This window comes from Chiloscyllium plagiosum, chromosome 22, assembly GCF_004010195.1.
Source record: "Chiloscyllium plagiosum isolate BGI_BamShark_2017 chromosome 22, ASM401019v2, whole genome shotgun sequence".
NCBI lineage: Eukaryota > Metazoa > Chordata > Chondrichthyes > Orectolobiformes > Hemiscylliidae > Chiloscyllium > Chiloscyllium plagiosum.
The window spans coordinates 43,602,269-43,630,072 of record NC_057731.1 but is presented as its reverse complement, the minus strand read 5'-3'; the positions used below and the strand labels follow the sequence as shown (position 1 = coordinate 43,630,072).

The 27,804-nt window shown below is 43.2% G+C and overlaps 1 protein-coding gene across 2 annotated transcripts in view; it reads left to right on the top strand.

Moving 5' to 3' along the window:
- The window catches only part of pdcd11 (programmed cell death 11), a 57,022-nt gene that overhangs the window by 24,870 nt on the left and 4,348 nt on the right, over positions 1–27,804 (top strand). Inside the window, exons 17-36 of one of the 2 annotated variants that reach the window (XM_043712900.1) lie at positions 2,130–2,225; positions 2,779–2,998; positions 3,754–3,903; positions 5,303–5,418; positions 6,463–6,974; positions 8,984–9,046; positions 11,519–11,621; positions 12,195–12,284; positions 13,428–13,530; positions 14,241–14,418; positions 15,364–15,420; positions 17,177–17,299; positions 18,641–18,763; positions 19,526–19,691; positions 20,521–20,628; positions 21,730–21,879; positions 22,481–22,728; positions 24,321–24,489; positions 25,945–26,098; positions 27,215–27,380. In XM_043712900.1, coding sequence (XP_043568835.1) covers positions 2,130–2,225; positions 2,779–2,998; positions 3,754–3,903; positions 5,303–5,418; positions 6,463–6,974; positions 8,984–9,046; positions 11,519–11,621; positions 12,195–12,284; positions 13,428–13,530; positions 14,241–14,418; positions 15,364–15,420; positions 17,177–17,299; positions 18,641–18,763; positions 19,526–19,691; positions 20,521–20,628; positions 21,730–21,879; positions 22,481–22,728; positions 24,321–24,489; positions 25,945–26,098; positions 27,215–27,380 — 3,095 coding nt within the window. Of the gene's footprint in view, positions 1–2,129; positions 2,226–2,778; positions 2,999–3,753; positions 3,904–5,302; positions 5,419–6,462; positions 6,975–8,983; positions 9,047–11,518; positions 11,622–12,194; positions 12,285–13,427; positions 13,531–14,240; positions 14,419–15,363; positions 15,421–17,176; positions 17,300–18,640; positions 18,764–19,525; positions 19,692–20,520; positions 20,629–21,726; positions 21,880–22,480; positions 22,729–24,320; positions 24,490–25,944; positions 26,099–27,214; positions 27,381–27,804 lie in introns of both variants that reach the window. The other variant, XM_043712899.1, reaches the window with a different exon arrangement.

The window sequence follows — 27,804 nt, the reverse complement described above, 5'->3', positions numbered from 1 at the left end:
AGAAAATTGCATAATAGCATCACCACTTAAACTAATGGGACTAGAACTGCGTCATAGCCAATACACACTTTAAAAGTTCACACTATAGAAACAGTGTCCCCAATTCATGAATCACGTTGTCGTGAATTTGGATTAATGAAACGCGTGTTATAGCAGAACGACCAAAGAGTTCGACTTTGATAGTGAATCATCATTGGGATGAACAAGCTCATTGGTATTGCGCTGATTCATAATGTGCTTGCCGACATAATCCTATGTTGCAAATAAAAGAACTAGGAGCTGTGTTGCCCCTTGTGTCTGCTTTGTCATTCATTGCGATTGTGACTGATCTTTTAAGAAGACTTTTTAAATTTTCTGCCTCGTCCATATATCCCTTAATTCTCTTAGTGTTCAAAACTCTATCTTCCTCAGTTTTAAATAATCTCAATGACCAACTCACTAGGATCGAGAAATCCAAAGATTCACTGTACTATATTCTGAATGCCGAAGTTCTCCTGTCAGCGCTAAATGGCTGACTTCTTATCCTGTGATGTCCAGTTCTAGTCTCTCCACCCAAATGAAGCAACTTCTCAGCATCTGCCCTGTCAAACAGTATAGGAATTTTGGAATGGTAAAATACTAGAAATCTGAAATAGAAACAGCAAATACTGGAAATGCTCAAAGTTAGCTACCATCAGTGGAGAGAATTGTGTGTGATTCAATCCTTTGACCTTTCATCAGAACTGGAATAAGGTAAAGCAGTAGGTTTTGAGCAAGGTAAAGGGGAGAAGGTAGGAAGAAGAATAACAAAAAAGGAAGATCTGTGATAAATTAAAGGGGAGTTTAAAAGCCAAAAGGTTTCATGATATGAAGCCAGAGATGGTGGCAATGGACATGTTTTTAAAAAAAAACTCAGAGGATGTGTCTAGACGTGGTGTGATTGACAGGATAGTGAATAACATCCATTGGAAAACAAAAGAATTAATCGAGAAACCAGATTTAGAAGCAAAACAAAATTAAATAAATGCACTCTTTTAAAATTGGTCAACTTCATGTCAAGTCCAGTTGCTTGAAATTATATTATCAAAACGTGTAGCACTCAGGCTTGGTTTGAGCTGCAGCATACTAAGGTCAGAGGGCTGTGTGGTGAAGATATAAAACAACAAATGACAAGAAGGCCATTGCTCGCGAACTGAATAGATGTATTTTACAAGGTGGTGTCTGGTCTGCATTTGGTCTCTTCAGTACAGAGGCGATTGCATTGTTAACAGCAAATACCAAATTAAGAGGCCTGAATTCATGCTTGGAGCCTTGAACAGTGAAAACAAAGGAGGTGAAAGGGCAGGTATTGCATAACCTGTGCTGACATCAACAGATCCTATTGGAAAGGAAGAATGTGTTCGGAGATGCTCCAGACTGGACTAGAATTTCAGAAAAGAAGTGGTCTCTTTGGTGGAGGCTGGTACAATTGCAACATTTAAGAGGCATTTGGATGGGTATATGAATAGGAATGGTTTGGAGAGATATGGGCCGGGTGCTCAGGTAGGACTAGATTGGGTTGGGATATCTGGTCGGCATGGACAGGTTGGACCGAAGGGTCTATTTCCATGCTGTACATCTCTATGACTATTCAAAATCCTGAAAGGAGAGGTTATGAGAGGATGGATGTGGTGGCAGCATCATACTGGAGCTGGTGAAAATGACAGGCAATGATGATGTTGAATGCAGAGGCTGGTGGGATAGAACGTCGAAGCAAGCAGAACCTGTTTGTGGTTCTGGGAGGGAGGAAAAGGGATGAGGGTAGAAGGGTGGGAAATGGAATAGACAGGGTCAAGAACCTCATTGCTCTCAGGAGGACATAAAGACTTTGGAAACTTATGTGGAATGTTGCACCTTTTAAACCAATGCAACTGAGATAAAGAATCTGGATTAGAATAGTAAAGAATTTTATCCAACTAAATGAAATCCTTCTAAGTGGTAACTATTTTAGTCTCATTCTACTTGACCTGTCCTCCTAGCTTTGGTCCTCTATCCCCAGAATCTAGTGCGACTTCGTTACATTGCCTCTGAGAGAAGTATCATCTTCCTTGGGGAAGGAGCTCTGGCCTCTAGAAACCACAGTGCTTTACCTGTCTCTCTATTTTCTTTAGGTGGGAATGCAGATGCCGGGTTTTGTGAAGAACATTATGACATATGGAGTGTTTGTCGAATTCCCACATGGACTGTATGGCCTGGCTCCCAAAGCTGTGAGTCCAATATCCAGTCTACACCTATTGATTTGTTCTGACCAACACAGCAACAGATTTGCTGAATCTTATTAAATGATTTACATGGTCCTGTAATGATGGTGTGGTGCTCATATTATTGTAGTATTTGTAGCTAATGATTGGGAGATGCGCATTTGAATTCTCATTACTGAAACATTAAAAGCTGGAAGTAAAAAGCTGGTCTTGGGGAAGATGGCCAGGGAACAATTGTCGCAGAAACCCCACCTAGTTAACTAATGTCCTTCAAGGAAGGAAATCTTCCTGACCCCGTCTGGCCTGAAAGCGACTCCAGTCCTATAGCATTGTGGTTGATTCTTAACATAACTCTGAAATGGCTTAGCAAACCACTTAATGCAGCAAACTAAGGGCAGCTAGGGGTGGGCAATAAATTACAGACTTGCCAGTGGTGTTCGTATGTAAGCTATCTAAACAGACTGGATTCTAGTCCAGGGGTTTATATGTTGAATAATCGATACCCAAGAATGGTTTACGTGTGTATTAATTTTGCTGGTTAATGTTTCTTCTCCTCCAGGCTATGTCTGATAAGTTTGTCACAAACATCGAAGATCATTTTGTGGTGGGCCAGACAGTGGTTGCCAAGGTTACAAACCTGGATGAGGAAAAGAAGCGAGTATTACTGACTCTGAAAGTGTCTGAATGTGGGTCTGGGGAAGAGGATGATGAAAGTCTTGCACTCCTGAGCCAGTACTGTGGGGAACTGGAATTTGTCAGGACCTTGATGAGCAGCAGAGGTAATGTCTGAATCTTGTGTCTGAAATCCACAATTTAGAGGGCCTTCAGAAAGGGAATATTTTAAAATTGATCATAAGTACAAGGGAAACCATTCAGCCCCTTGAGTCTGTTTCACAAGTCAATTAGGTCATGTCTGATCTCTAAGTAACTCTGTTGACCACAGTCAGTTCCATAACCCTGATTATTCTTTCCCAGTTGTAGTTATGATATTTTCAATTGAGATCCTGCCTCAGCAGCTTTCTCGGGCAGCAGTTTCCACACTTCCACTCCCATTTTGGAGATACCAGTTTTGTGTCCACCTCTTTCTGCCATTCAGTCATGAGTGTAGAATATCAGAGGTGCAATTTTCGCCATCATGCCCAGACATAGCTTGATCTTAAGAACATAAGAAATAGGATTGAAAATGGGTCATTCCGCCTTTCTGCCATTCAACAAGATGAAGGCTAATCTGCCCCAGGCACCTCAATTCTTCTTTCAGCTGGCTCCTCTCAGCCCTCTGCTCCCTAGTATTTCAGAAACCTGTTTATCTTCTCTTTAAATACGCTCAGTGACCTAGTCTCCATAACTCTCTGGGGTAGAGAATTCTAGGCATTCACGACCCTGTGGGAGATGACATTGCTTTGCATCTCCGTTTTACAAGAGTTTATATGTAGAACAGCAGGTATTTGGGAATGAGTTATAGGCTGAAATCCAATCAAGCGATACTTGCAGGGCAGGTTGATGTTGAATTCTTCATGAATGTTTACTGTTTCAGATTCTCCAGTTGCTGTCAGTTTAAGTCGCCTGGCTACAGGGCAGAGACTCCAGCTGGTAGTTAGCAGAGTGGAGGATGATGGCACAATATATTTCACGGGTACACAGGTTACCAAGCACACTGTTACAGCCAGTCGCTATCACCAGGAAGGTAAGTGCATGTCTGGCATTGACATTTGGTGAGTGGCTCACCTGATGATAATTTAAATCAAAATTCTGTCTGACTTGACCTTACATAATTTCAAGGACGCCCGTGTGCTCTCAGGAGTGAATTCCAAAGATTGACGATCCTCAGAGAAGAAATCCCTCTTCATCCCTGCCTTAAATGCGCATCTATCTGTTTTGAACTGTGTCACTAGATATAGATTACACCCCCTATAATGAGAAGAAACATTCTCCCAGCATCTATCCTGTTTATAGCTTATATATCCAACAAGATCTTTGCTCATTCTTCTAAACACCAATGAATGCAGGCTAAGCTGTTCCTCAAAAGACAACCTCTTTATTCCAGGAATCAGCCAAGTGAACCTACTGTGAAATCCCTCCAATGCAAATATATAATTCCATAGGTAAGATAACCAAAACTCAGCACAGTTTCCAGGTAGCATCTCCCAACCGCCCTGTCCAAATGCACTAAGACTTTCTTACTTTTATATTCCATCCCTCCTGAAATGAAGGCTAGCATTCTGTTTGCCTCCTTCTTTGTACCTTCTTGCTGATATTTTGTGGTTCATATACAGGGATACCCAATCCCCACTGGACTGCAGCATTCAGTTTGCTAACCCAATTATCCTGACTTTTTTTTTCCCCCGGTTGACAGCTAATCCATGCTAATGTATCACCCCCAATACCATAAGATCTTAGCCTGTGTCTAACTTATTATGTGACACATTATCGAATGCCTTTTAGCAATTTAAATGCTCACCATCTATGGTTCCCCTTTATCCACTCTGCTTACTATATCTTTAAAGACCTCTCAAATAAATACATTTGTCAAGCATGATTTGGTGCCTTGTTTGCCATTTACTTTTAATCCAGATTCCCCCTCATTGTTATTCAGTAATTCCTTTTCCCCACAGCGGCCTGTGTTAGTGTTTCTCTGCAGATGTTAAACCAGCTCTCTCACTGCATAACAAATCACCTCCTCATCCCTGCATCCAGTGTAACTGACTATAAACAAAAGCCTGACTGGATCTACTATTGATGAAATATTGATTCTGACCACATCCTGCAGATGTGAATTCATTTGTAAAACCAGTGAAACTTGGTGGCTTTAAAGCATTGAGGTTTTACTATGAGACTGGCTTTTTAACAGCTCAGTATCATTTAAGGAGCTTGCTGAAGCAATGTGAGCATAGAGCGTGTGAATAGCTGATGCAGGAAAACCAGTCATAGATACACCAAAACATGATACTGTTGTGATCACAGTTGAGATCTCATGGATCAGTGTGGTAGAATGAACTCACTACTTCAGGAGCCAGGGACGATGGAATGTTTTACATGAAACAGCAAATATCTGATGCCGGATTTGTCACTGTTCTTTTTTGTAGGGGTGTCTCTGAGCCCAGGACAACAGTGCACAGCAGTCGTGATGTTTGTAGATCTCCTCTCATCCATTGTTCATGTGTCTGTCCGTCAGGAGCTGCTAAATGCTAATGTGAAAAAGGTACAGTGGTGCTGGGTTGAGCTGTGACAAAGAAAAACACAATCAGCATCTACTCCAGTGACACTGAGCAAGAATCCTAATTTTAGAACGAAAATGGGATTCCAGTGCTATTTCAGAGAAAAGTGAAACTGAGTGTGTCAGTGAGTTTCTTCATGTCAGGCTTGAGATTCAGGTGGATAGAAGAAAGGAGTTTTCCACCACTTCTCAAAGATTCCTGTTGACCCTTAACGATCAAGAACTAATCTGCTTAGAATTTGCTACAGACCGTAATGTCTGACTGAAATTGATAAGCAGTGAGCTCAGCAAGTATAGAGAAGGCTTTACTCTGTAACTAACCCCATATTCTCCCTATCCTGAGAGGGTTGTAGAGACACAGTTGAGGAAGCTTTACCCTGTGTCTGACTCCCTGCTGACCCTGTCCTGAAAATGTTTGATGTTGACAGTGTTGAGGTAGCTTTACTTGCAATTTAAAAGAGTAGACAAGAGTTTTACTCAGTAGCTAACCCTGTGTTGTCCCTGTCCTGGGAGTGTTTGATGTGGAGAGTGTAGAGGGAGCTTTAATTTCAGTTTAAAAGAGTAGAGGAGATTTTACCTTCAGTTTAAAAGAGTAGTGAGAGCATTACTTTGTATCAATCCACGTGCTGTCCCTGTCCTGGGAGTGTTTGATGAGGACAATGTAGAGGAAGCTTTACTCTATATCTGTCCCCATGCTGTACCTGCGCTGGAGTATTTGATTGGGATGTGTCAGAGGAGTTTACTTTTAGTTTACTTTTTGGTTTTAAAAAGAGTAGTTGAAGCTTTACTCTGTGTCTAAGCCCATGCTCCCCTTGCCCTGGGAGTGGTTGATGGGACAGTGTCGAGGAAGCTTTACTGTTTCTAAATCCCTTGCTGTACCTGGTCTTGAGGTGTTTGTCAGGAAATCTGGTGCAAGGGATAGAGACAGTCTTGAGTTTGCATTATGTAGATGTGAAAAGCTAACAAGATGGTATAATTGAGTCAGTAAATGATGAGCTGATGAACCGAATGGACAATTTTGTGTTGCAGTTGAAAGGAATTTCCCAGCATCCTGCTGTGGTGCAATTTGTGACACAGGATGTTGCCGTTGTTTCACTGGCTGGCACTTCGAAGCTGCTTCTCGTTCCAGTCACATTCCATCTAAACGACACCTTTCACTTCGACTCTGAGAAACTCTTTGTGGGACAGACCATCTCTGTGTCGCTGCACACAGCTGGAGTAGAACATCATGGGATCCCGCTCGCTGCCCGAGGACGCAAGAAACACAGGAGGGTCAAGCGAGAGCGCCAAATGTCAGAAGAAGAGGATTTGACACCTGTGGTTCAGCATGCACTGTATGTCGGGAATGTAGTAAGTGGAACTGTGAAATCCGTGCAGCCAAACTGCCTGCTGATCAAGTTAGAAGGCGGCGTGACTGGATTTGTTCACGTTTCAGAAATCGATGACTACGTTCCTGACGGCTCCTTTCCAACGACGAAACAAAAAGTTGGCAATGTCGAAACAGCAAAGGTCATTGGAGGTAGAGAAGTCAAGTCTCACAGGTAGGTGCTCTGCTGGTTTCTGAATGTTTTTGGTTTGACCTTAATCCTGTGGGCTAGCCCTGAAGTTTGGTGGGAATACTAAATGGAAAGCCGGCAGTCACTGTTCTAGTGCAGCTTTACAATGTCACCAAGTCCTTTTGAGTTAACAAGTGTTGCTGAGGGTTTTTGTTCTAATCTGGACACAGGCAAAGTGGCATGCATTGGCGTTGCTTCACTATTCTGGCACTAAGCCTCATTGGATAGTGAGTACCTGGTGTCACATGGCTTAGACTGAGACCATCTGACAGGTTATCCTACTAAGAAGCATTAAGGAAAGTCTCTCATTTCTATATTGCCATTCGCAGTTATGTCACCTTGCAGCAGTTAAATGCTTTGAAATATAGTCATAGCTGTATTGTAGGAATCAAGACAGCCAAGTTACACAAAATAAGATCTCAAACAGAGCAGTGAAATACCAGTAATACGTTAACAGCCCCAGAGACATGGCTTCAATCCCCACCATGCCAATGGGGAGGGATTTAAATCTAGTTAATAAATTTACACTGCATTGCTAGTTTCACTCTTAATAAGGACACCAAATTATTGTGAAAACTCAAACTGCTCACTGATGTCCTTTCGAGAAGGATATTTGCCGTTCTTGCCTGATCTGGCTATGCCTGACTCCAGATTCTTAGCAATGTGATTAATGCATAACTACCCTCTGATATGACAAAAGAAGATACTGGTTCAAAAATAAAAGGATAGTAAAAGCTGATCTTACCAACCATACCTACGTTGTTTAAGCAAATAGAATGACCAAATCAGTTTCAGTGATGCTACAGGGATAATTTAAGACGCAACGTTAACTGTTGATCTCTTCAAAGTTATTGCCATGGATTACGTTGTAGCAACCAGTTTGGACAGGAGGACCCAAGTTTAACATCTCATCTTCAGCAATAGCCCCTCAACAGCGTGGCCTCCCTTCGCCGCTGACCCTCCGACTGTGCAGAGCTGACCCAGAAGTGACTCTGTTGAGAGTCATTTAATGTGAATTATTTTGCTGGTTTCCCATCTCACAATGGCAGATTTAATTAATTCACTCTTGCAAATTGCTTTGATATAGTTTAAACTCGACTTCTGGAATCCACTCCTAAAAGCTTATTAATTTCAGGGGTACAAGGTTTGTGCACAGCGTTACCACGTAAGGTTAAGTCCTGCAGTTAGAATCAAAATCCGTAGAATCCCTACAGTCTTGGAAAAACGCCATTTGGTCCATCGAGTCCACCCTGACCTTCCAAAGAACATCCCACCCAGACATCCCATCCCTGTAACCCTGTACTACCCATGGCAAATCTGTCTAACCTGCGCATCTTTGGACTGTGACAGGAAACCCACGCAGACATTGGGAGAATATGCAAACTCCACACAGTCTCCCCAGGATGGAATCGAACCAGGTCCCTGGCGCTGTGCAGCACAGCGCTAACCACTGAGCCACCTTGCCATTTCATCGTGCAGATTGCAAAGAGTTGGAGTGTGACATTCAATGTGTGAGGAAACCATGTCCGGTAGTGATTGTACTGAAACTAGAATTAGCCTTTCATTGTAATTGATTATGATAGCGCAAGCATTATTATTGCACTAGTGTCTAGTTGCAGGCGGCACGGTGGCTCAGTGTTAGCACTGCTGCCTCACAGCACCAGGGACCCAGGTTCGATTTTAGCCTTGGGCGACTGTATGTGTGAAATTTACACATTCTCCCTGTGTCAGTGTGGGTTTCCTCCGGATGCTCTGGTTTCCTCCCACAGTCCAAAGATGTGTAGGTTAGGCGAATTGGCCATACTAAATTGCCCATAATTTTAGGTGCAATAGTCAGAGAGAAATGGGTCTGGGTGGGGTACTCTTTGGAGAGTCGGTGTGGACTTGTTGGACTGAAGGGCCAGTTTCCACACTGTAGGGAATCTAATCTAATCTTTAAAAAAAGTCTATTTTCTGGCAGTAATTGATATTATTTTTGTCTTCCCACATTTTAGATTTTTGCCAATCACGCACCCGAACTTTTCGATGACTATACCAGTGTTAACACTGCGACCAAGGTAAGTCAAGATACCGTGACGGTTGTTGGAGAATCAACTACAGGTCACAGGAAGTTTAGCTTGCTGTCCACTGTTCTGGTTTGGTTTGACCAAACTTGGAGTGTGTGCAGAATGCCAGTATCCATCTGAAGTAATAGAGTTATGGTGAAGGTACAGAAGGGATTCACAAGAGCTGAGAAGTTATAACTATCTGGGGAAGTTAACCTGGCAATTCTATTACAGAAGGGAATAAACATGAAGAAGAGATTGCAGAGATCTTTAAAATAATGAAAGATTTAATTTGGGTAAACCGATGTTGCAATATGTAGGTAAGATCAAAACTACAGGCTATCAGTATCAGGTAATATATAACAAGTCCTGTTAGAACTCTATCTGCAGAGTGGTGAAAATGTGGTACTCTGTACTGCAGGGAGCAGTTGAGGCAGACGACACTGAGGTGAAGCTATACCAAGGAAGGTAGAAAGGGTTGTATGGAGCAGAAGCACCAGTAAGGATCAGATGGGCAATTTGACCTGTCCTGTAATTACAATGTAGATGAATGGCCTTGACACTGATTGGCTCAGTGAGATTTTGAGCAAATAACTGAAGCTTTGCAAACACGGAGAGTCATTCGTAGGAGGAAATGAGAGATGGGGATTGGATTGGACTTGGCTGCGATACCTCGGATTGAACAGTTTGTCAGCACTCGCTGTGAAGTCTTGCTCTTTTAAAAAAAGTTTATAGTGAGACAGGATCCAGGCTTCGAGTCCATTTTTTTTTCGGTTGGAGCGCATGAATGAATAGGGAGCTGGGAGTAAACTGATCAGAATGAGGTACTGATATCAAATCATAAAACTCCAGGAGCAGATCCATGCGTTCATGTTCTGTGTTCACTCAGTGACAGAATGAATACAGTACAGAAGGAGATCATTTAGCCCTTTACACCTGTCTCTCTGTAGGATTTACTTACCTAGTGCTATTCCCTTGACTTTTCCACACAGCCTTGCACATTCTTCCCCTTCGGATAATGGAATCCTTATTGAATGCCTGTATGGAATAGGTCTCCATCACACTATCAGGCAGTGTATTCCATATCCCACATTTCACGACATGAAAAATCATCTTCATGTTATTGCTTTTTCTGTCAATTTGGTTCTCCATCACTCAATGGAAACATTTCTTCCCCTGTACTCTGTGCAGACGTCTCGTGATTTCTTCAAGATATTGAAAATCATCTCAACATTCTGTTCTTCACTGAAAACAACCCTGGTTTATCCATATATCAGAAGTTTCCCATTCACAGAGCCATTCTTTGAAATCTTTTCTGCACTCTCTTTTACCTTCACATCCTCCTGTGGTGCATGCCCAGCATACTGGTTGTAGTATTGAAACTAATGTTTTATACAGTTTAACATCACTTCCTTGCTTTTGTATTTCATACCCATATTGATGAAACGTCAGAATGGCATATGCTTCATTAACTGTTCTCTCAACCTGTCTACCACCTTCAAAAATGTGTTCAGATCCTGTGTTCTCTTTAGAATTAGTTTCTTTAAACTGTCTCGCTACATTCTTCCTGTCAAAATGAGTCAATATTGCATTTCATCTGCCAGTTGTCCATCCACTCCACCAACGTGCTAATGTTCTTTTGAAGTTCTGTAGTATCCTCCTCAGTACACAATGTTTCCAAATTTTGTTTTATCCACAGACTTTAAAATTGTGACCTGTATACCAAAGTCTGGGTTACTATATGTTAAGAAGAAAGAAGTTCCTAATACTGAACCTTGGGAGCTCGCTTATAAAATTTCCACCATCTGAAAGATATTAGTTAAACACTCCTGTTTCCTGTCACACAGCCAATTTGTATTCATGTTGCTACTGTTCCTCTTATTCCATGAGGTCTAATTTTGCTGGCAAGTCTGTTGTGTGGCAGTTTATCAAATATCTTTTGGGAATCCATTTGCACCTCATCAACCCTCTCAACTTTTTTAAAAAAAAATTGCCAGTAAGCTAATTAAACGCAATTTGCCTTTTAGCCACTTTGTTCTGGCTTTCCTTCATTGACCCATATTTACCCAAGTAATTGTTGACTTTGTCCCAATATGTCACTTTTAGAAACTTCCCCCATTGTCGAACTTAGTGACTCATCTGTATTTGGTTGACTAACCTTTATGCTTTTTTTTTGACAAGGGTGCCACATATTTACAATTCCTCTATCCTCTGGCACCACACCTGCATCCAAGGAGCTTTGGAAAATTATTCCTAGGGCCTCCACAATTTCTACAGTCTCTTCCACCAATTTTCATGGATGCTTCTTATCCCGGTTTGGTACCTTATCACTTTTACTGTAGAAATTTGACTATGACCACCACCTTATCAATTTTTAAACCCTTCAAGTGTCTGAACTCACCTAGGGAGATTTTCCTGGATGTTTACTTAACCATGAACCAGTGAATATTTTTCTTCCTGCTGACTCTCCTTTTCCTTCCACAGCAAGCTGTCAGGAGACAGTGAGCTCATGTTCCAGAGCGAGGACTTAGCAGACCAGCTGAAATCCTACAAACCCGGCCAAGTGTTAACGTGCTATGTGTCGAAGGTACAGCAGCTCATTCCGTACTGGGTGTAGGGAATCAACATGGGAGTAGGGTGTGGTCACTGAGGAGACCCTGGGGCAAGGAAGGTGAATGATTCTGATTTGAATTCTGATTTGAATGGGATTGATGTGTGCAGTTCATATATCGGTTCCTATTGTCACTTGACATTTACCAACTGGGTGTTTTCAGTTTCCAGGTGTGAATGATGGAATATATTGAGCTGGGTGGCCTCAGGGAGATGGGTGATAGCGTGTGGTATGTTCTATCTCTGTCATTGAGTGTGGGTCATAGCAGTGGCATCAATTTGGAACGTGGGACTTGGAGCAGGCTGACTGACCCTGTGCTGTTTTTCAGTGGGTGAAGGGTGCTTTTGGGGAGAGGGGGTTCTTTGAGCAATTTAACTTCAGTAATGCAAGAACTTGCCCAGTTTGAATGTCACTACTGTGACATCCTGTTGCTCTGAATTCCAGTTCTAGTCATGACCAACTCTCGCATGTGTTTTGCCGTACCACCTGCTCTTGCATCCTGTTTCTGTCTCACCATCTCTTAACCCCTCCTCCTCCTCCTATTTTCAGTACAACCATACCAGAAAATGTCTGGTTGTTGAAGTCACTCCTGTCATTTCTGGAAGTGTAGAGCTGCTGCTGATGTCTCAAAAAGTCAAGGTAAGTCTCCTACTGTGGTACAAGTCATGATCTCAAAAAAATCAGCCTGGCTGCCTGGATCAGAGGGTCATTGGTTCATGTCTCATTTGACATCCCATAATTCATACCGACATTCCCAGTGTCAAACCAAGAATGTGTTTTCATGGAATCACAGAATGGTTACAGCATAGAAAGTGGGCAGTTGACTCACTGTTTCTGATCTGAGGATTGTAACTTGGTGCCGATCTCCTGCCTTTCTCCCATATCCTTATTCAATGTTTCTACTCAAGTAGTCATCCATTGCCCTCTTGAGTGCCTCATGCTTCCTCCACACTTCCAGGCAATACCTTCCAGACTCAAACCACTCATGAGAGATTTAACTAAGGCCCTGTTTGCCTTTTCTAGGTGGACATGAAAGATCCAATGGCATTATTTGAACCTTGTCCTGGTGTCGTTGTCATAAAAGAATAGGAGGGTTATGGAACTCTGTTTTTCTCTCTGTGCAGATGCTGCCAGACCTGCTGAGCTTTTCTAACACTTTGTTATCATCCTCCTGGTGCCCATTACTAAAACTTATCCTTTAGTATATCTAAAACAGATGGTCTGGTAATTATCACATTGCTGTTTGTGCAATGCTTTGATATTGGATTGATGTAACCTCTGACATGCTGAGGGTTGTATGACCTGGCAATATTGAAATTATTGACTAATCTCAGTGATCAGTCACTCTCTTTTAATTTCTAAAAGAACCAGACCTGATTTGAGGAAATTCCCCAGCAGGGGAGAGCTTCAGGAATGATCGATTCGAAGTTTGGCTGTTACTCCCAAACACGCTACACTCCATGTACAACACAAATCAAATTACTCCGCTGCCCTGACATTTTAAACACACAACTGGAGTATCATGTGTAGTGGAATCAGAAAACAAAGAGAACCTCTTCAGAATATTACCACTTCTGTTGAATCTCTGGTAAAAGCGAGTCTTTCAGCATGAGGATTGAGTGTACCTGGCACTCCAATAATCCCAACACAAACCAGTCATCCTTTGATAATACTTCAGCTTGTTGAACACGCTGACAACTTCATCCCCGTTGAAATGCTGCAACTATGAAACTTACAAACGTCTTTTTTTTTCAACCCTCCCAATCACTCCACTTAATTCAGCACTTGAAGTTTCCCAAGAAACATTTTCAATCTGGCCAGGCCTTAACTGCGAAGGTGATCGGCCCAGACACAACGAACAGCCATCTCAGCCTCTCACTCACAGGTAAGACTGAGCACCAAGGCTACTGTAGCAGAGGGCGGTGTCTGTCTTCTGGTGGCTGCTTATATTTGATACATTACACTGAACTCTCACTGAACTGGAATAATGAACAACGACTGGGAGGGATATATGATCGGATGTAAGTGCCACAAACAGGTGTGGGTTCAGAAGGGGAGAAGGGATATTGTGGAGAGGTTTGGGTGTTGACAGTTCCTGAGAGTGAAATTTGCTGACTGAAGATTCTGAATAGGGCCATGGAGTGCACATAGGCTTGAAGTCAGAGAGTAAACGTTGGAATCTTGGTTGACTTGGCAAGACTTCGACCTAAGGGGTTCTGATGTCCAGTTCAGACCCAGAGGACCCGGGAAGTAGAGACTGGGGCTGGCTGCAGGAGAGGGTGTAGTGACAGAGATGGGTCACAGGAGGAGGAGTAGTTGGGATTGGAGACATGTTCATGAGGGCAAAATTTGATTAGGATAGACTCTGGCCAGATAATACTGCCGAGAGCTTACAGGTATATTTCAGGTTTAGTTTGAATGCTGACAGATTCACTGGATCTATGCTATTTGTGGCTGTGTGGGTTTTCTTTCTGAGACAGTTGAAAAGATTTATTATATTATCTTGCCATATGATCTGTTCCAATTCTGATATTTGTATTTTATCAAACTATCTTAATCAGAAGTTCTCACCATCTCCTTGAACACTCTCGCTAGGTTTATGTTCTCTGGATGAAGGTTCGATAACACTGGGCATAATCAAGAAGGTCACTCCACACTTGGGGGTCACCATCAAGCTCCCTTTTGGAAAGAATGGTCAAGTGGGGCTATGTGATATAGCAGATTCATACAAAGAGTCACAATTTGAGGCGCTCACCCCGGGCCGCATAGTCAGGTCAGTACCAGAAGATGCAGCTTGTAACATGCAGAATCCTCCCTGCTGCTTTTACCTAGTTACTACACTTGCAGTCTGCACCTCACTGCAGGGAGGAGAGTGTGAGTTGCTCATCGGTTGTGTCTGAGTGGGTCACATTCTTAACTCTGTTAGAATGTTGTGATTTCAAGTCCCACCCCAAAAACATGAGCACAGAAACTTAACCAAGGTACATCCATGCAAGACTGAGGGAGTGCCGCACTGCTGAAGATACCACCTTACAGATGAGACATTTTAACTACCTATTCGCATCCCACAGCCACTATTCAAACGGGAGCAGGAGAGCTCCCCAGGTGACTGAGTAATTTTTATCACTGAAAGCAGAACCTCTTAATTATTGTCTCATTTCTATCATGGGAGCTTGCAGTGCTCACATTATCTTTACAAGCAATTCACAACGGATATAATGTGGGATAGTAAGAGAATGTGAAAGGTGCTGTAAAATTGGGCTTTTGCCCGAAACGTCGATTTCGCTGCTCGTTGGATGGTGCCTGAACTGCTGTGCTCTTCCAGCACCACTGATCCAGAATCTGGTTTCCAGCATCTGCAGTCATTGTTTTTACCTTGTAAAATTGTGTTTTACAATGGAAACAATGGAATTAATTCTGTTGAGTTGTCAGCAGATGTCTCTGCTCTATTTAGTTTCCTGACTGAATGATACACCTGGGTGACTGGGAGAGTCAGTAGTCTCCCTACCCAGCCCGGTTTGATCCGGTTTGATCCAAATAACTACACAGATCAATCAGCTTCTGAGGAGATGCACGTTTGTATGTAATCCAGTTTCCAAACCATTGTCTTAATCCTCTCATTCCCTGATTTATTAACTTTTCTGTCAGTTGCCCCAGGTAAAATTATTTGTGTAACCTTTTGTAGTGGCCTCTTTCACTAACTCTGGTGTTTTGACAGGTGCTGTGTCATTTCAAATGATAAGCATGAATTGGCAGTTTCTCTCAGGAACTCAAGGTGAGCATTTCTCAATTAACTCTCTCTGTTTTTCTTTTTCTCTTTTTAGCTCTCTCAACCTTCCTCCCTGTCTCTCTCCCTGTTTCTCTCCCTCCTTCTCTCCTCGTCTCTCTCCCTCCTCTCCTTGTCTCTCTCCTTCCTTTTCTCCCCCTCCTTCCCTCCCTGTGTCTCTCCCTCCTTCCCTCCCTGTGTCTCTCCCTCCTTCCCTCCCTGTCTCTCCCTCCCTCTCTCTTTTTGTTGAAGGTAGTACACATTTGACCCCAGAGTTACAAGCGATATCTGCATGGAATGACTGGTCAAATAAATTAGAGTCTGTCAACTTCGGGCACAAGTTTGTACCAGTGTGTGTAAGGTCCTACAGAAATAACCAAGGCAGAGAAAGACAATCTGTGGCATTCTTTATGCAACTGTTGTTTTGAGTTTAGAATTGCTATCTTTATTTTCAAATCCCTCAACTGATTATCTCCTCCCTTTCACAATCACCTTCCACATCTCTGCAGTCCTTTAATTCTAGCGTCTTAAACATGCTCCAATTTCTATCGTTACATCATTCCAATTTCTCGAACTCCCTCCCTAAACCTCTCCATCTTTCTCCTTTGAGTGATTCCTTGCCCGTCACCTGATTACAGCCCTGTTGTTCTAATTATTGAAATTGCTCATGTTAAAAAAAAAGAAGCTGATTCACCAAACCATCACTGGGTCCTGAAGAAACTATCAGCTCAAATCCCTCCAACAGTTGAAACATAAATAGAAATTGCTGAAGAAACTCAGCAATTGCAAGTGCATTTGTGGAGAGAAAGCAGTTAATATTTCGAGTCCAGTGATCCTCCTTCAGAATGGAAATGAAACAGAAATTGTGCTGCAGTGGTGGGCAACTGGAAATTCAAGGTCATTTTTACAGACAGAGGGGAGGTTTTTGGCAAAGTGATCAGTCAGGCTGCATCTTCCCAGTGTCTACTGGGCTACAAGGTTACAGATTGTGTTGGAAAGTGATTCTGCTGCTACTGATAGCCAATATGTGCCTCTTGGATTCCCAGTCTTGAGTTGGTAACTTTGTTCCAAGTCTATCCCTTTACCACAATGATTGAACTTTAGCTGGCCAATCCCCTCTTTCTAGTCAAGTGCTGATTGGATAGAATGTATACCTCTGTGTCTTGCTTGTGTCTCCACAGCAGACCATTTAGCCCAACTGTTTGACACTGTGTTTTCATGTGAGCTTTGTTTTGCATTACCAACATAACCTTGTTCCAATCTCCCTTGTTCTTAACTATCTTCCCCATAAGTACAGCTTTGCTGCTCACCTCCCACTTCCAGAGCAGTGAATTCCTCATTATCAGCACTCTGGATAAAGAACCCCCTCCATGTTGGATTTGACAATGAGTATCTTCTTCAGATTTATGGCACTTAGTTTTGGGGTCTCTTCCCAAGTGGAACAGCTTCTCTGCATCTATCCTGCTGATCTCTTTGACCAATCAAGTTACCTCTCAGCACTCTTTTCCAGAGCAAAGAACCTGTGGTTGTTTTAATCTTTCATTTCTGGTAGAATTTTTGAGAGGTTTTTTTTGCGCCTTCTCTAAACTCTCTGTGCCCTTTTTATAATGTAGAGTCAGGCTGTGCAGTGTGATCTAACCAAAGTTTGACTCAAATTTAACACAAGTTTTTGTCTGCCTTAAATTAAAAGCCTGTTTGAAATATATCATCCTGCTACTGTTTACTGGGTTTTCCAGATTTATGTACGTGTTCAATTCCTCTCTAGAGTGTACCCTGAACATGAGTCTTCAATAAGTGACCCAGAGATTACATCGGCCAAGGACCTTCAGAAGGGGCAGCTCCTGAGAGGTTATGTAAAGGCTGTCAGAGTGTCTGGAGTCTTTGTCAGGTGAGCTTTGTGTGGTTGCGGTGAGAAGGTAATCATAAATTAGTATGACAGACTATAGCAAGCCATCGTTTGCAAGTGTAAGCTTGAGCTGAGTATACACACCCTTGTCTGGGTTCTTAACTCTGGGCTTCTCCAATATTGAATGGCTGTTTCTTAGAGCAAAACAGTTTTAAATCAATGTCAGTGAGACGGAGGCAGACACTTACACAGGCTGCTCCTTCGCAAGTCTCCGTGGGCAGTAGGGTACTGACCCTCTAATATTTTGAAGGTGGATAGAGGTGATGTCAGTCTCATTGTTTCACCGCTTGCCCCAGTGATGACCATCAGAGGGTGACCAGGTAGCAAGGTGTGATGGACTGAGGCATTGTCCAAAAGAAGGGAGAAATGTACTCTCAGGTGGAGGAGACTATCTCCTCCTTCATTCACAGGAATCGAACTATTAGTGAGCACCTTGTCTGTAATGGCCCCTAATTCTATTTCTCTTTAAATAGAAATATCTTCTCAGCACTAAGTGAGATATTAACTCATTTTAGAGATTGCTATAAGATCACTTGCTCAATTTTGCTGTTGTAGAGGAAGCCAATTCCCTAATAGAAGCGAAATCAGACTGAGTAGTTGTACCAATAAATTTATACATCACCTACAATGCCTTTCTATCGTATCGAGATCAGAACTGCTCACAGTACATCGTCTGCTTTTCATTCTGACGAAAGGTCATTGATGTGAAACATGGCCGTGTGTTTTTCTCTCTCTGCTAGGTCTGCTGAATTTTGCTAGTCAGCATCTTTTTGTTTTTATTTCAGATTTTCAGCATCCGCAGTGTATTACTTTTGTGTTTCCCAACTCAGTTTCACTCATAGTTTGTGGAAGTTATCCTAGTGCTTTGTTTCCTTTTTCCCTATGGCTTTCTTACCCTCTGATGGTTACAATGGTTTATGAACCTGTACGGCAGATCTTTCTGTTCCTTAGCTCTATTTAGACAAGTACTTTCCAGGATGTGGTTTATTGCTGCTTCTTCTTCTTGCCAAAATGCTCACCTGCTTTGAAGTAAACCCCCTCTGAAATAGTCTTGCAAGCAACTCAGGTCTAGGGTAGTTAGGGACTGACAACAAATGCTGACCTGGTCAGTGACACCCATGTCCCATGAACAGATTTAATTTTAATAAATGTTAGATTTTCGCAAGGAAGTGGAGTGGCAGTTAGTTCTGGCAACTTGTACCTTGAGGTTTCTCCTACTTTGCGGTGTGAAGAAGGAGGTTCTTTGAATTTTTTTTTTCCAAACCATACGGCGATGCAGCGATGGCTGTGCAAATATTTCACCAAGTAATCTTTGTGTTTCAGTCTCTCCTCTTCAGTGTCAGGCCGCGTCCTATTCGATTACATCACAGATCACTTTGTCAAGGACCATGTAATCTTCATGAGAAACATCCCAAAAGGAAAGCTGGTGACAGTCAAAGTACTGAGGTAGGAATTTACTGGGAAGGAGGAACCGAGCAAGAGAATTGCTGAAGATCCCAAGCTGGTGTTCACTGGGTTGAGTTAGCTTATCTCAACGTGGGCAACGCCAACTATCTGGCTTCTCGGGCAGAGAGATTGGCTACGCTCTGAGCTTACTCCAAAGTACCACCACGTACTCCAAGGCAGCACCAAGTGGTCAAAGGCCAAGAACCATTTCCGGGCAAGAGTCTGCACCTTTGGAGAAGGGAAGGACTCCAAAATGAGCTGTCGATGACAGACATAGCACAGACCTATCAGGCCTGTTCTGGCTCTTGGAATGAGTTACCCAATTATTCCCACTTCTCCGGCTGTTTCCCACAGCCCAGCCATCTCCAATTCCCTTTTCACTGTTATTATTGAATCTGATTCCACCATTCTTTCATGCAGTCCATTGCAGATCTTCAGTTTGCATTGCATGGAAACAAAAAACCATTTGCTAATTATCTTACATCTGTGCTGTTTATTACTGCCTTCCTGTCAGTGTAAACAGTGTAGATAGAGAAAAGCTGTCAAACTCCTTCAGAATTTTGAACACCTCTCTGTCACCTTTCCACTCTGAGGAGAATAAGCTCACCTTCTTTGTTTTTCCATTTAACTGATGTGTCTTGTCCCTTTATCATCCAAGTAAATCTCCCATGTTCCCTCTGATGGTTATTAAGAAAAGAATTTGCTATGTCATTTGAGGATTTCCTGAGGCCATCGCTATATATTCTAAACATTCCTTTGCAGTGTAAAGGATGAAGTGGAGCTCTCGCTCCTCCCTCAGGACACAGGAGCTCCAGATGTGCTGTCAAAGTCCGGCTTACCATTGAAACAATCCAAAATGCTGAGTAATGCAAAAGGGACAGTCTCAAAAACCTTCAAACGCAAGAGAAGAGGTTCAGGGAGTGAGCAGGTAGGAAGCTCCGTGCCAAAATGTTTGGGGTTTTTTTCCTAATTGAAATGTTGACTCTCAATCACCATCTTCCCACTAACTCAGAAGGTCACTCCCTCTCACAGCCAGGAGAGAGTGAGACCATCCTCACTCCATGCTGATTGAGCTGGTGACTGGCAAGAGGGGAAGACCAGTTTAATCTCATCACTAACATGCTGAAGGAAGCAGTAGCAGTTCCCATGGGGCCCTCTATCTAACACTGTCCTGTGGCTTGTGCTGAACATGTACAAGTGTGTATTACAGGAGGTCAGAGTTGGTCTCTTTGCTGCTTGCAAGCCAGATAGAGAGTTCCCGTGTGTCAGGCTTCGACAAGTGAAATCTGAATGTGCCATTTCAGTGATTTTCTCAATAGTTTTTCACAAAAAGGATAATTCATCAAGAGATGTACTTGACATAATTGGGTCCATCCTTTCTGTTTCGTGTTTCTATTCTATGGAACTTGCTTTAGGTACAAAACTGTTCAATAATCCAACTAATATTGCAGTGACACTGTGTCTTCAGCAAGCAGGTTACCATAAGAGAGAGTGAATAGGACTAGGAGTCCCTGATAATAGTCCATTGAAGGGTAGATGATTCGTTTTCAGAGCAAAGCTTCCACATACTGGAACAAAGAGAACTGGGGGAGGTGTGGAAGGACTAGGGGAGTGATGCTAGAGGATACAGGGGATGGGTGGGTGGCATGTTGACCCACATTAACAGGAAGGAGTTTTGCCATTCTCTCCCTGTTGCTGCTGTCCAGAACTTTGTAGTTAATCTCACATTATTTTTATCTGTATTTGTGTTTGATCAGATTTCCTCCAAAAAATTGAAAACAAGCAGGAAACAGAAGAATTCGGAGGAGGCAGAGAGTGGAGTGGAGGTATACTTTCATGAGGAGGACAGTGATACTGAAATTCAAGTGAGTATCACCAGGTTATCACCTGTGTTCCAGATTGATCATTTACTTTTATGGGAGCTTGGGTTTGGATCCAGAACATTCCAAGCCCATTAATTCCTGCTCATGTGACAACCCTTTCAGCAGCGCGCTGGGATTGGTCCCTTGGGGGATGGAGTTTATGTTTCTCTGTGCTTCTTTGGACCAGTGTCAGCCACCCTTCAGTAACAACCATAGAGAGCTTGCATTGATGTCCCTGTTACATATTGCTAAAGTGTAACATGCAGGAGCCGATTTGCACCCACCAAGGGCTCTCAAATAGCAATGTGATAAGGACCAGATAATCATCTTATGTTGTTGATTGATTGGTAAATGTTGGCCTGGGCACCAGGGCTCCAATTAGTGTCTCAGCTGAAAAATGGAACCTGTGAAAGTGCAGCACCCAGTGTGTCCTGCCCTTCCAACAGGGCAGGTATGAGCTTGGACCGTCGGATGGTGTAGGGTTCATGTATGATTCCAATTAAAGCCAAATGTCTTATGTATAAGATACTGAACCTGATTCGTAAGAAAGATTTGGAGCCAGAGGAGGCCATTCTACCCCTTAAGCCTGTTCTGCTGTTTAGTAAGATCATGGCTGGTTTGATTGTGGCCTTAACTCTATTTCCCTTCCTGTCCTTTTGTAACCTTAACTCCCTTCTAGATGAAAAATCTGTCTAATTCAGTCTTAAATATATTCAATGACTCAATTCCCACTGCTTAGTGGAGGGAGAACATTTCAAAGAATAACTGGTGCTCTAGGAGAGAAAAAAAAATCTCCTCATCTCCATCTTGGGATCCCTCTTATTCTGAAACTGAGATTCCCCTTATTCTGAAACTGAGTGCCCTCATTCTAGATTCCCCCAGAAAAGAAAGTACCCTTTCAGCATCCGTACTGTCAGACCCTTCTGAATCATATGCTTCAACAAAGTCAACTCTCATTCTTGTTAACTGCAGTAAGTGTGGGCTTCAGACTGCTCGATCTTTCCTGATAAGACAACTGTATTCCTGAAACTGTCATGAAGACACTTGTAGATCTTGGCTACCTGGAACCTAGTAACTAAGAGTCACTATTCTCTCTCTCAGCAGCAGCCAAATCCCAGAAAAACCCAGGTTCCCAGGCTAGAAGTGCCACTCAGCTTTGCTTGGGATGTGAGTTTAAACACTATCTCTCCTGTGACTCGGAAACGTGAAGGCATCAGCTCAGACAGTGAGGAAGACGAGCCTGAGGACTCCAAGGTAGGAGAGATCTCCCTTCTGTTCTGTAATAATTGGTTTCTTAGTCCTAGCATTAACTGCATGAAAAAAAAAATCAATTTGGGGAAATAACTAGTTGTCACTCAGCTCAGTGACTGTGGGAGCAGTGACCTGTTTTGGAAGATGTTACCCTTCAAGGAACAGGAAGAACCCCCTTCTGTGAATAATTTTCTTTTTTTTAAAAATGACTCTTTTGAAAAGATAGGAATGTTGAGGTGTAGTGGGAAGAGACGGACCGTGTCGAAGCAAGTGGGATCAATGGGCAGTGAGAGATTCTTAAAAGAAAACCTGCAACAACTATTGAAAAGGTTCTCAGTGCCTAGAAAAGGAAGGTGGGGTTGATGTTGAAAGTTGCATATCTCAGTCCAACCTGACCTGATGATCTCTTTGTCAGTTTGCTGATGAAATGAATGCTGGAGCTTTCAGTACCAAGTGAGATAGGCAAGGTTTGCATTCCTTTAGCCCACCACCACAGCCAGGTCCCCTGCCCTTTGTAACCCATACAAAGAGTTGTAGGAAGAAGGCAAATGAGAAATGTGATTTTTTTTTTAGTTTGAGTATGTGTGATTGTTTGTTCCTTCAGGCCAAGGTGACGAAGAGAGAGAAGGAAGTGGGGAAGTGGCAGATGGAAAAAGAGCTGACGAAGGTTGAGCAGCAGCTGATGGACCCCAATCGACACCCGCAGTCAGCTGAGGACTTTGACCGTCTGGTCCTGAGCTCCCCCAACAGCTCCATTCTCTGGACACAGTACATGGCATTCCACCTGCACGCAACTGAGATTGAGAAGGCACGGACTGTGGCAGAGAGAGCCCTGAAAACCATCTCCTTCAGGTAGGAGCTTAACTGGACCAGAGAGTGAGCCGGAGTGATTCTGCATCCAGGCAGAAGAGCCAATCCCGCCTACCCTGGCTCATTAATTCTGCTGGTGTATTCAAGAGCCTCGCAATTCTGCTTTCATTCGAAAAGGTGGTCCATGCTCTCTCCTTAGTCTTTTTCCTCTACTCTTGTATCAGTCGTTCCTTATTCTAGACCCCAAACATCTCCATTAATTTTCTATGTGCTACCTTACTCAAGGTCTGTGTACACCACATCTGCATTTCCCAGCCCCTCAATCTGTCCCCTCACTGAGTTCGCCAGTTTGTGTGTAGAGTCGTGTGTCCCATGTGTTGCTCTGTGAGATGCAGTTGACAGAAGCCCTGGATCATCCATAAAGGGGACAGACATTGACACTTCATTAAGATTCCTGTTTCTTCACCCTTGGGGTAAAGTTCAAGCATACAGGTTCCTGAGGCTTGCTGTGCACTCCTGTGATATGGGTAGCGCGGGAGTTTATTATCCAGAGTAGATTGCTACAAAGTGACCAGCTTGTTGCTCTGGTTCCAGTGTCAGATAAGAGTGAACTATATTGGCCCAGACCAGGTAACGGGCAGATATACTTCCCTGAAAACAATCTGAGTCAATCCAGTTTTTCCAACAATTGAACATCTGCATGGTCACTTTTCTTCTTAGTTGTACTAATTTCCATTTTAAAAAAGATTAATTTAAATAATCAAACTGTAGTGATGGGATTTAAGTTTGTATTGTCTGCATTATCACTGCTGCTCTCTGGAACACTGGTTCACTAAAATAGCCAAAACACATCTGAATCAGTAAGTTCCTCTGTTTTGATTTAGAATGTATTCACATTTGTTCACTCTCCACAAGTCTAATACAAATGTTTGCTCAGCTAAACATGGAAACCAAGAATGTTATACCCCTGGGGTTATTATTTAAACTTTGTGGCAATCTGCACCTTCAGGAGAGCTGTCCTATTGATTATCCAACCTTTCCTCACCGATAATAGTGATCATGAGAGTGATATCTAGGTTGTGGTATCATGCATCATTTACTGACTAGAGAGTGCCAGGTGTTGAAATACTGCAGAGTCCTAGCAGGAGGTCATAGTCATAACGACGTATAGCACGGAAACAGACCCTTCGGTCCAACCCTTCCATGCCGACCAGATATCCCAGCACAATCTCATCCCACCTGCCAGCACCCACCGCATATGCATGAGAACAGTGAATCCTGTGTTTTGCAAGGAAGGTGGACTCGCCATATCGGGGAGTTGGGTGTGTTCCTGTGTCTCTGACTCTGCACCTTGAGCTTCTAACCTTGTCTGTCATTGAGCTGTCATGTGGAAGAGAGGGCACTTAGCTTATCTCTGAGGACAAATACAACAGTCTTGATCCATAGCAGAATTCACACAACAGCAATTTGCCAAATAACCAGTGAGTCTGCTCTTTGAGTTGCAAAGAAACATCTTGATAGCAAGAAAGTACAGAATCCCTGACCTCCAAGTATTGTCTTCAGTATCAATTTTTATAACTGCCAAATTGATTCTCTTTCTGTCTCGTTCTCTTCTTTACCGTATACTTTTGAAGAGAGGAGCAGGAGAAATTGAATGTCTGGGTTGCACTGCTAAATCTGGAGAATCTCTATGGCACAGAAGAGTCACTGATGAAAGTGTTTGAACGTGCTGTTCAGTACAATGAGCCGCTGAAGGTCTTCCAGCAGTTGGCCAGTATCTATACCAAATCTGAGAAATACAAGGTAAGCACAACTGTTGTCAACATTGTTTACAATGCAAAAGCAATAGACGTGTCATTCATCAGTTATGCAGAGGTGATCGACGGGTCAGGATAGGCTATCTGTAACACCACCAACTTGGATTGAGTTGAACTCTGAGGCTGTTCACTCTACAAGCTGCTATTACGTAAATCATGCGCTTCTTGGTAAAGCTGACACTATAGTGTCCCAGACTCGGTGCAGCAGTGTGTTAGATACAAAACAAAGTTCTCTGTACACTACAATAAAATAAAGGAATGTGGATGCTGCCAAGCTGAAACAAAAAACAGAAGTGGCTGGTGAAACTCAGCAGATTTGGCTGCATCTGTGGGCAGAAAGCAGAGTTAATGTTTCAAGTCTAGTGACTTCAGAACACATCAGTTCTGACCCTGATGAACAGTCACCGAACTCAGAACGTTAACTCTACTTTCTCTGCACAGGTACTGCTGGACCTATGCAGCTTTTCCAGCAATTTATGTTTGTGTTCCCCTACACAGCTCTCGTCAAGTATTGCCAGGGCCAGTGCAGCACAGTGTTAGATATGGAAAAAGCTACCTGTGTTCCAGTACATTATCTCGGTTTTGTGCTGAGCTCCATTCTGAGGTGTATTCCCGAATCTCAAGTGACATTTCCTATTTTTTGACACCAGCAGGATCAGTTCAGGATCATCACCTTTCTAATTGTCACTTGGTGCTGTTGATGCCTGGGTCCTCTACGTATCCCAGTCAGATTTCCAAAGCATTATTGTGGTTGGCTGGCAGCCAGAGGGCCTTCAGTGATCTGAACGGGATTTCCAGGGGAACCTTGATTATCCGAATAAAGTGGCTGCTCATACTCTTCTCAACGGGGAGCGGACATAGCAAGTGCTCGCTGTGTCAATCCCAATGGAGTGAAGCAGCAGCGGGGAGAGGCTTCAGCAATGCTGCAGGTCCCTTCCACACATGTGTGTGTCTACTCAGAAGCAAACCCTGAGACAGAGAGAGGGAGCAAGGCAGGCAGAGCGAGGAAAAACGAAATTTCAGAAAACACCGAGTCCCAGAGGAGAGGCATTGAATCAATTATTTGAATAATTAGTTGTCCGAACAAAATACTGCCCACCCATCTCATTCGGATAATCGAGGTTCCTCTGTATACCATTGGTCAATCAGCCTCTGTGATGTGGTGAAGAAGTCCTGGACAATGACTGAAGTTGCTGCAGTGTTATCACAGTCAGATTGTACAGAGATGGAAGGGCTAGTTCTGAATGTTAAAAAGAGAAAATGTCGAAAATATTCAGCAGCTTCTCTGAAGAGAGAAACACGGCTAATGTTTCCTGTGGATGACTTTTCGTGAGGCCTGATTTTGGAGACTCTTGGCTCTGTTAGACTGTGGTACTGTAACTATTTGAGATTTGGGGCAGTGTGTATGATGCTTGTTCTGTGCTTTGTGCGTGTTTTTCAGCAAGCAGACAACCTGTACAACACCATGCTGAAACGGTTCCGCCAAGAGAGCACTGTCTGGCTTAATTACGCCACCTTCCTCCTCAAGCAGGGAAAGACTGACTGTACCAGTGCTTTACTGCAGAGGGCGCTGAAGTGTCTGCCCCAGAAAGAACGTGAGTCAGCAATGGGATGTGTGTGTATATAGAGCGGGGGAGGGCAGCTGACCATGTAGCTAATGTCTTCTTCCCATCAGCTGAATGCAGTTCTCACTTTCACATTTGTCCTGTGTCTGGAACTATCTTGCTGGTTTCATAAATTGCTGCTTCTGTGTCCCTGTGTTTTATGTCTGTTGGTACTGGGAGATTAAAGAGAGCCTGTATGTCTGATCCTGAACTGATAATCAAGTGTCCCCTCCTTTTTATCCAACCCAGTACCTGAAGCAAAAAGCTCACTATTGGCTTCCCAGGGCAACTAGGCTGCAGAATCTTTAAAGATTGGGACAGAGGTAAATAGATTCTTGGTTATTGAGGGGATGAAGGATTATCGGGGATATACAGGAGTGTGTAAAGTTGAAGTTAAAATCAGATCAAACGTGATCTTATTGAATGGGGCTGTTTCAAAGGCCTGCGCGGCCTAATCTTCTTCCTTCTCTGTTTATAACTATAGAATCATAGAATCCCTACAGTGCAGAAGCAGGCCTATAGAATCAACACCAATTCTCCAAAGAGTGTCCCACCCTCCTACCCTATCCTTGTAACTCTGCATTTCCCATGGCTAATTCTCCTACTTACACATCCTCTGACACCATGGGCAATTTAGCATGGCCAATCCATCTAACCTGCACATCAGAGGACTGTGGAAGGAAACTGGAGCACCCGGAGGAAATCCACGGAGAAACGGGAAGAATATGCAAACTCCACACAGATAGTTGTTCGAGGGTGGAATTCAACACTGGTCTCTGGTGATGAGGCAGCAGTGCTAACCACTGAGTTACCATGCCGACCCTGAAGGTGCCATGTGAGGCTGTTGTCCTATGATTGACAATGTGCAGATTGGAGCCTGGGCCAGAATTACTCTGGCAGCAGTAAATTATCGTGGACTCCAATAATACTGAGATAGCCCAGAATCCCAGCATCCTGAGGGTGGGGTGGCTTGGAGAACTACTTTCCCAGGGGCAGGATATCTGAGGACCACCCTCCTGTCCCCAAGGAGGAAAGAATCTGCTCCAAGTTGGCGAAAGGGAGCAATGATTTGCTTCACATTTATTTAGAAGCTCTGTTTTGTTTCAGATGTTGACATAATTGCCAAGTTTGCACAGCTGGAGTTTCGTCTCGGGGACACCGAACGGGCGAAGGCAATGTTTGAGAGCACGCTGAACAATTACCCCAAACGCACAGATCTGTGGTCAGTCTATATCGACCTGATGGTGAAGCATGGTAACCAGGACGAAATCAGGTTAGTCACACTGAGCCCGGAGTCTAAAATCATATCACTGTATCTCGCTAACCCCCAGTGCTGCAGACCCAGTAGAATGGATTGAAGTGTAGTTCCCTGTTGTAGTTTAGGGAACACAATGTGCTCTACAAGTTCCCAGACACAATGAAATAATGACCAGACATAGAGTCATAGAGATGTACAGCACGGAAACAGACCCTTCGGTCCAACCCATCCATGCCTACCAGATATCCCAACCCAATCTAGTCCCACCTGCCAGCACCTGGCCCATATCCCTCCAAACCCTTCCTATTCATATACTCAACCAGATGCCTTTTAAATGTTGCAATTGCATCAGCCTCCACCACTTCCTCTGGCAGCTCATTCCATACACGCACCACCCTCTGTGTGAAAAAGTTGCCCCTTAGGTCTCTTTTATATCTTC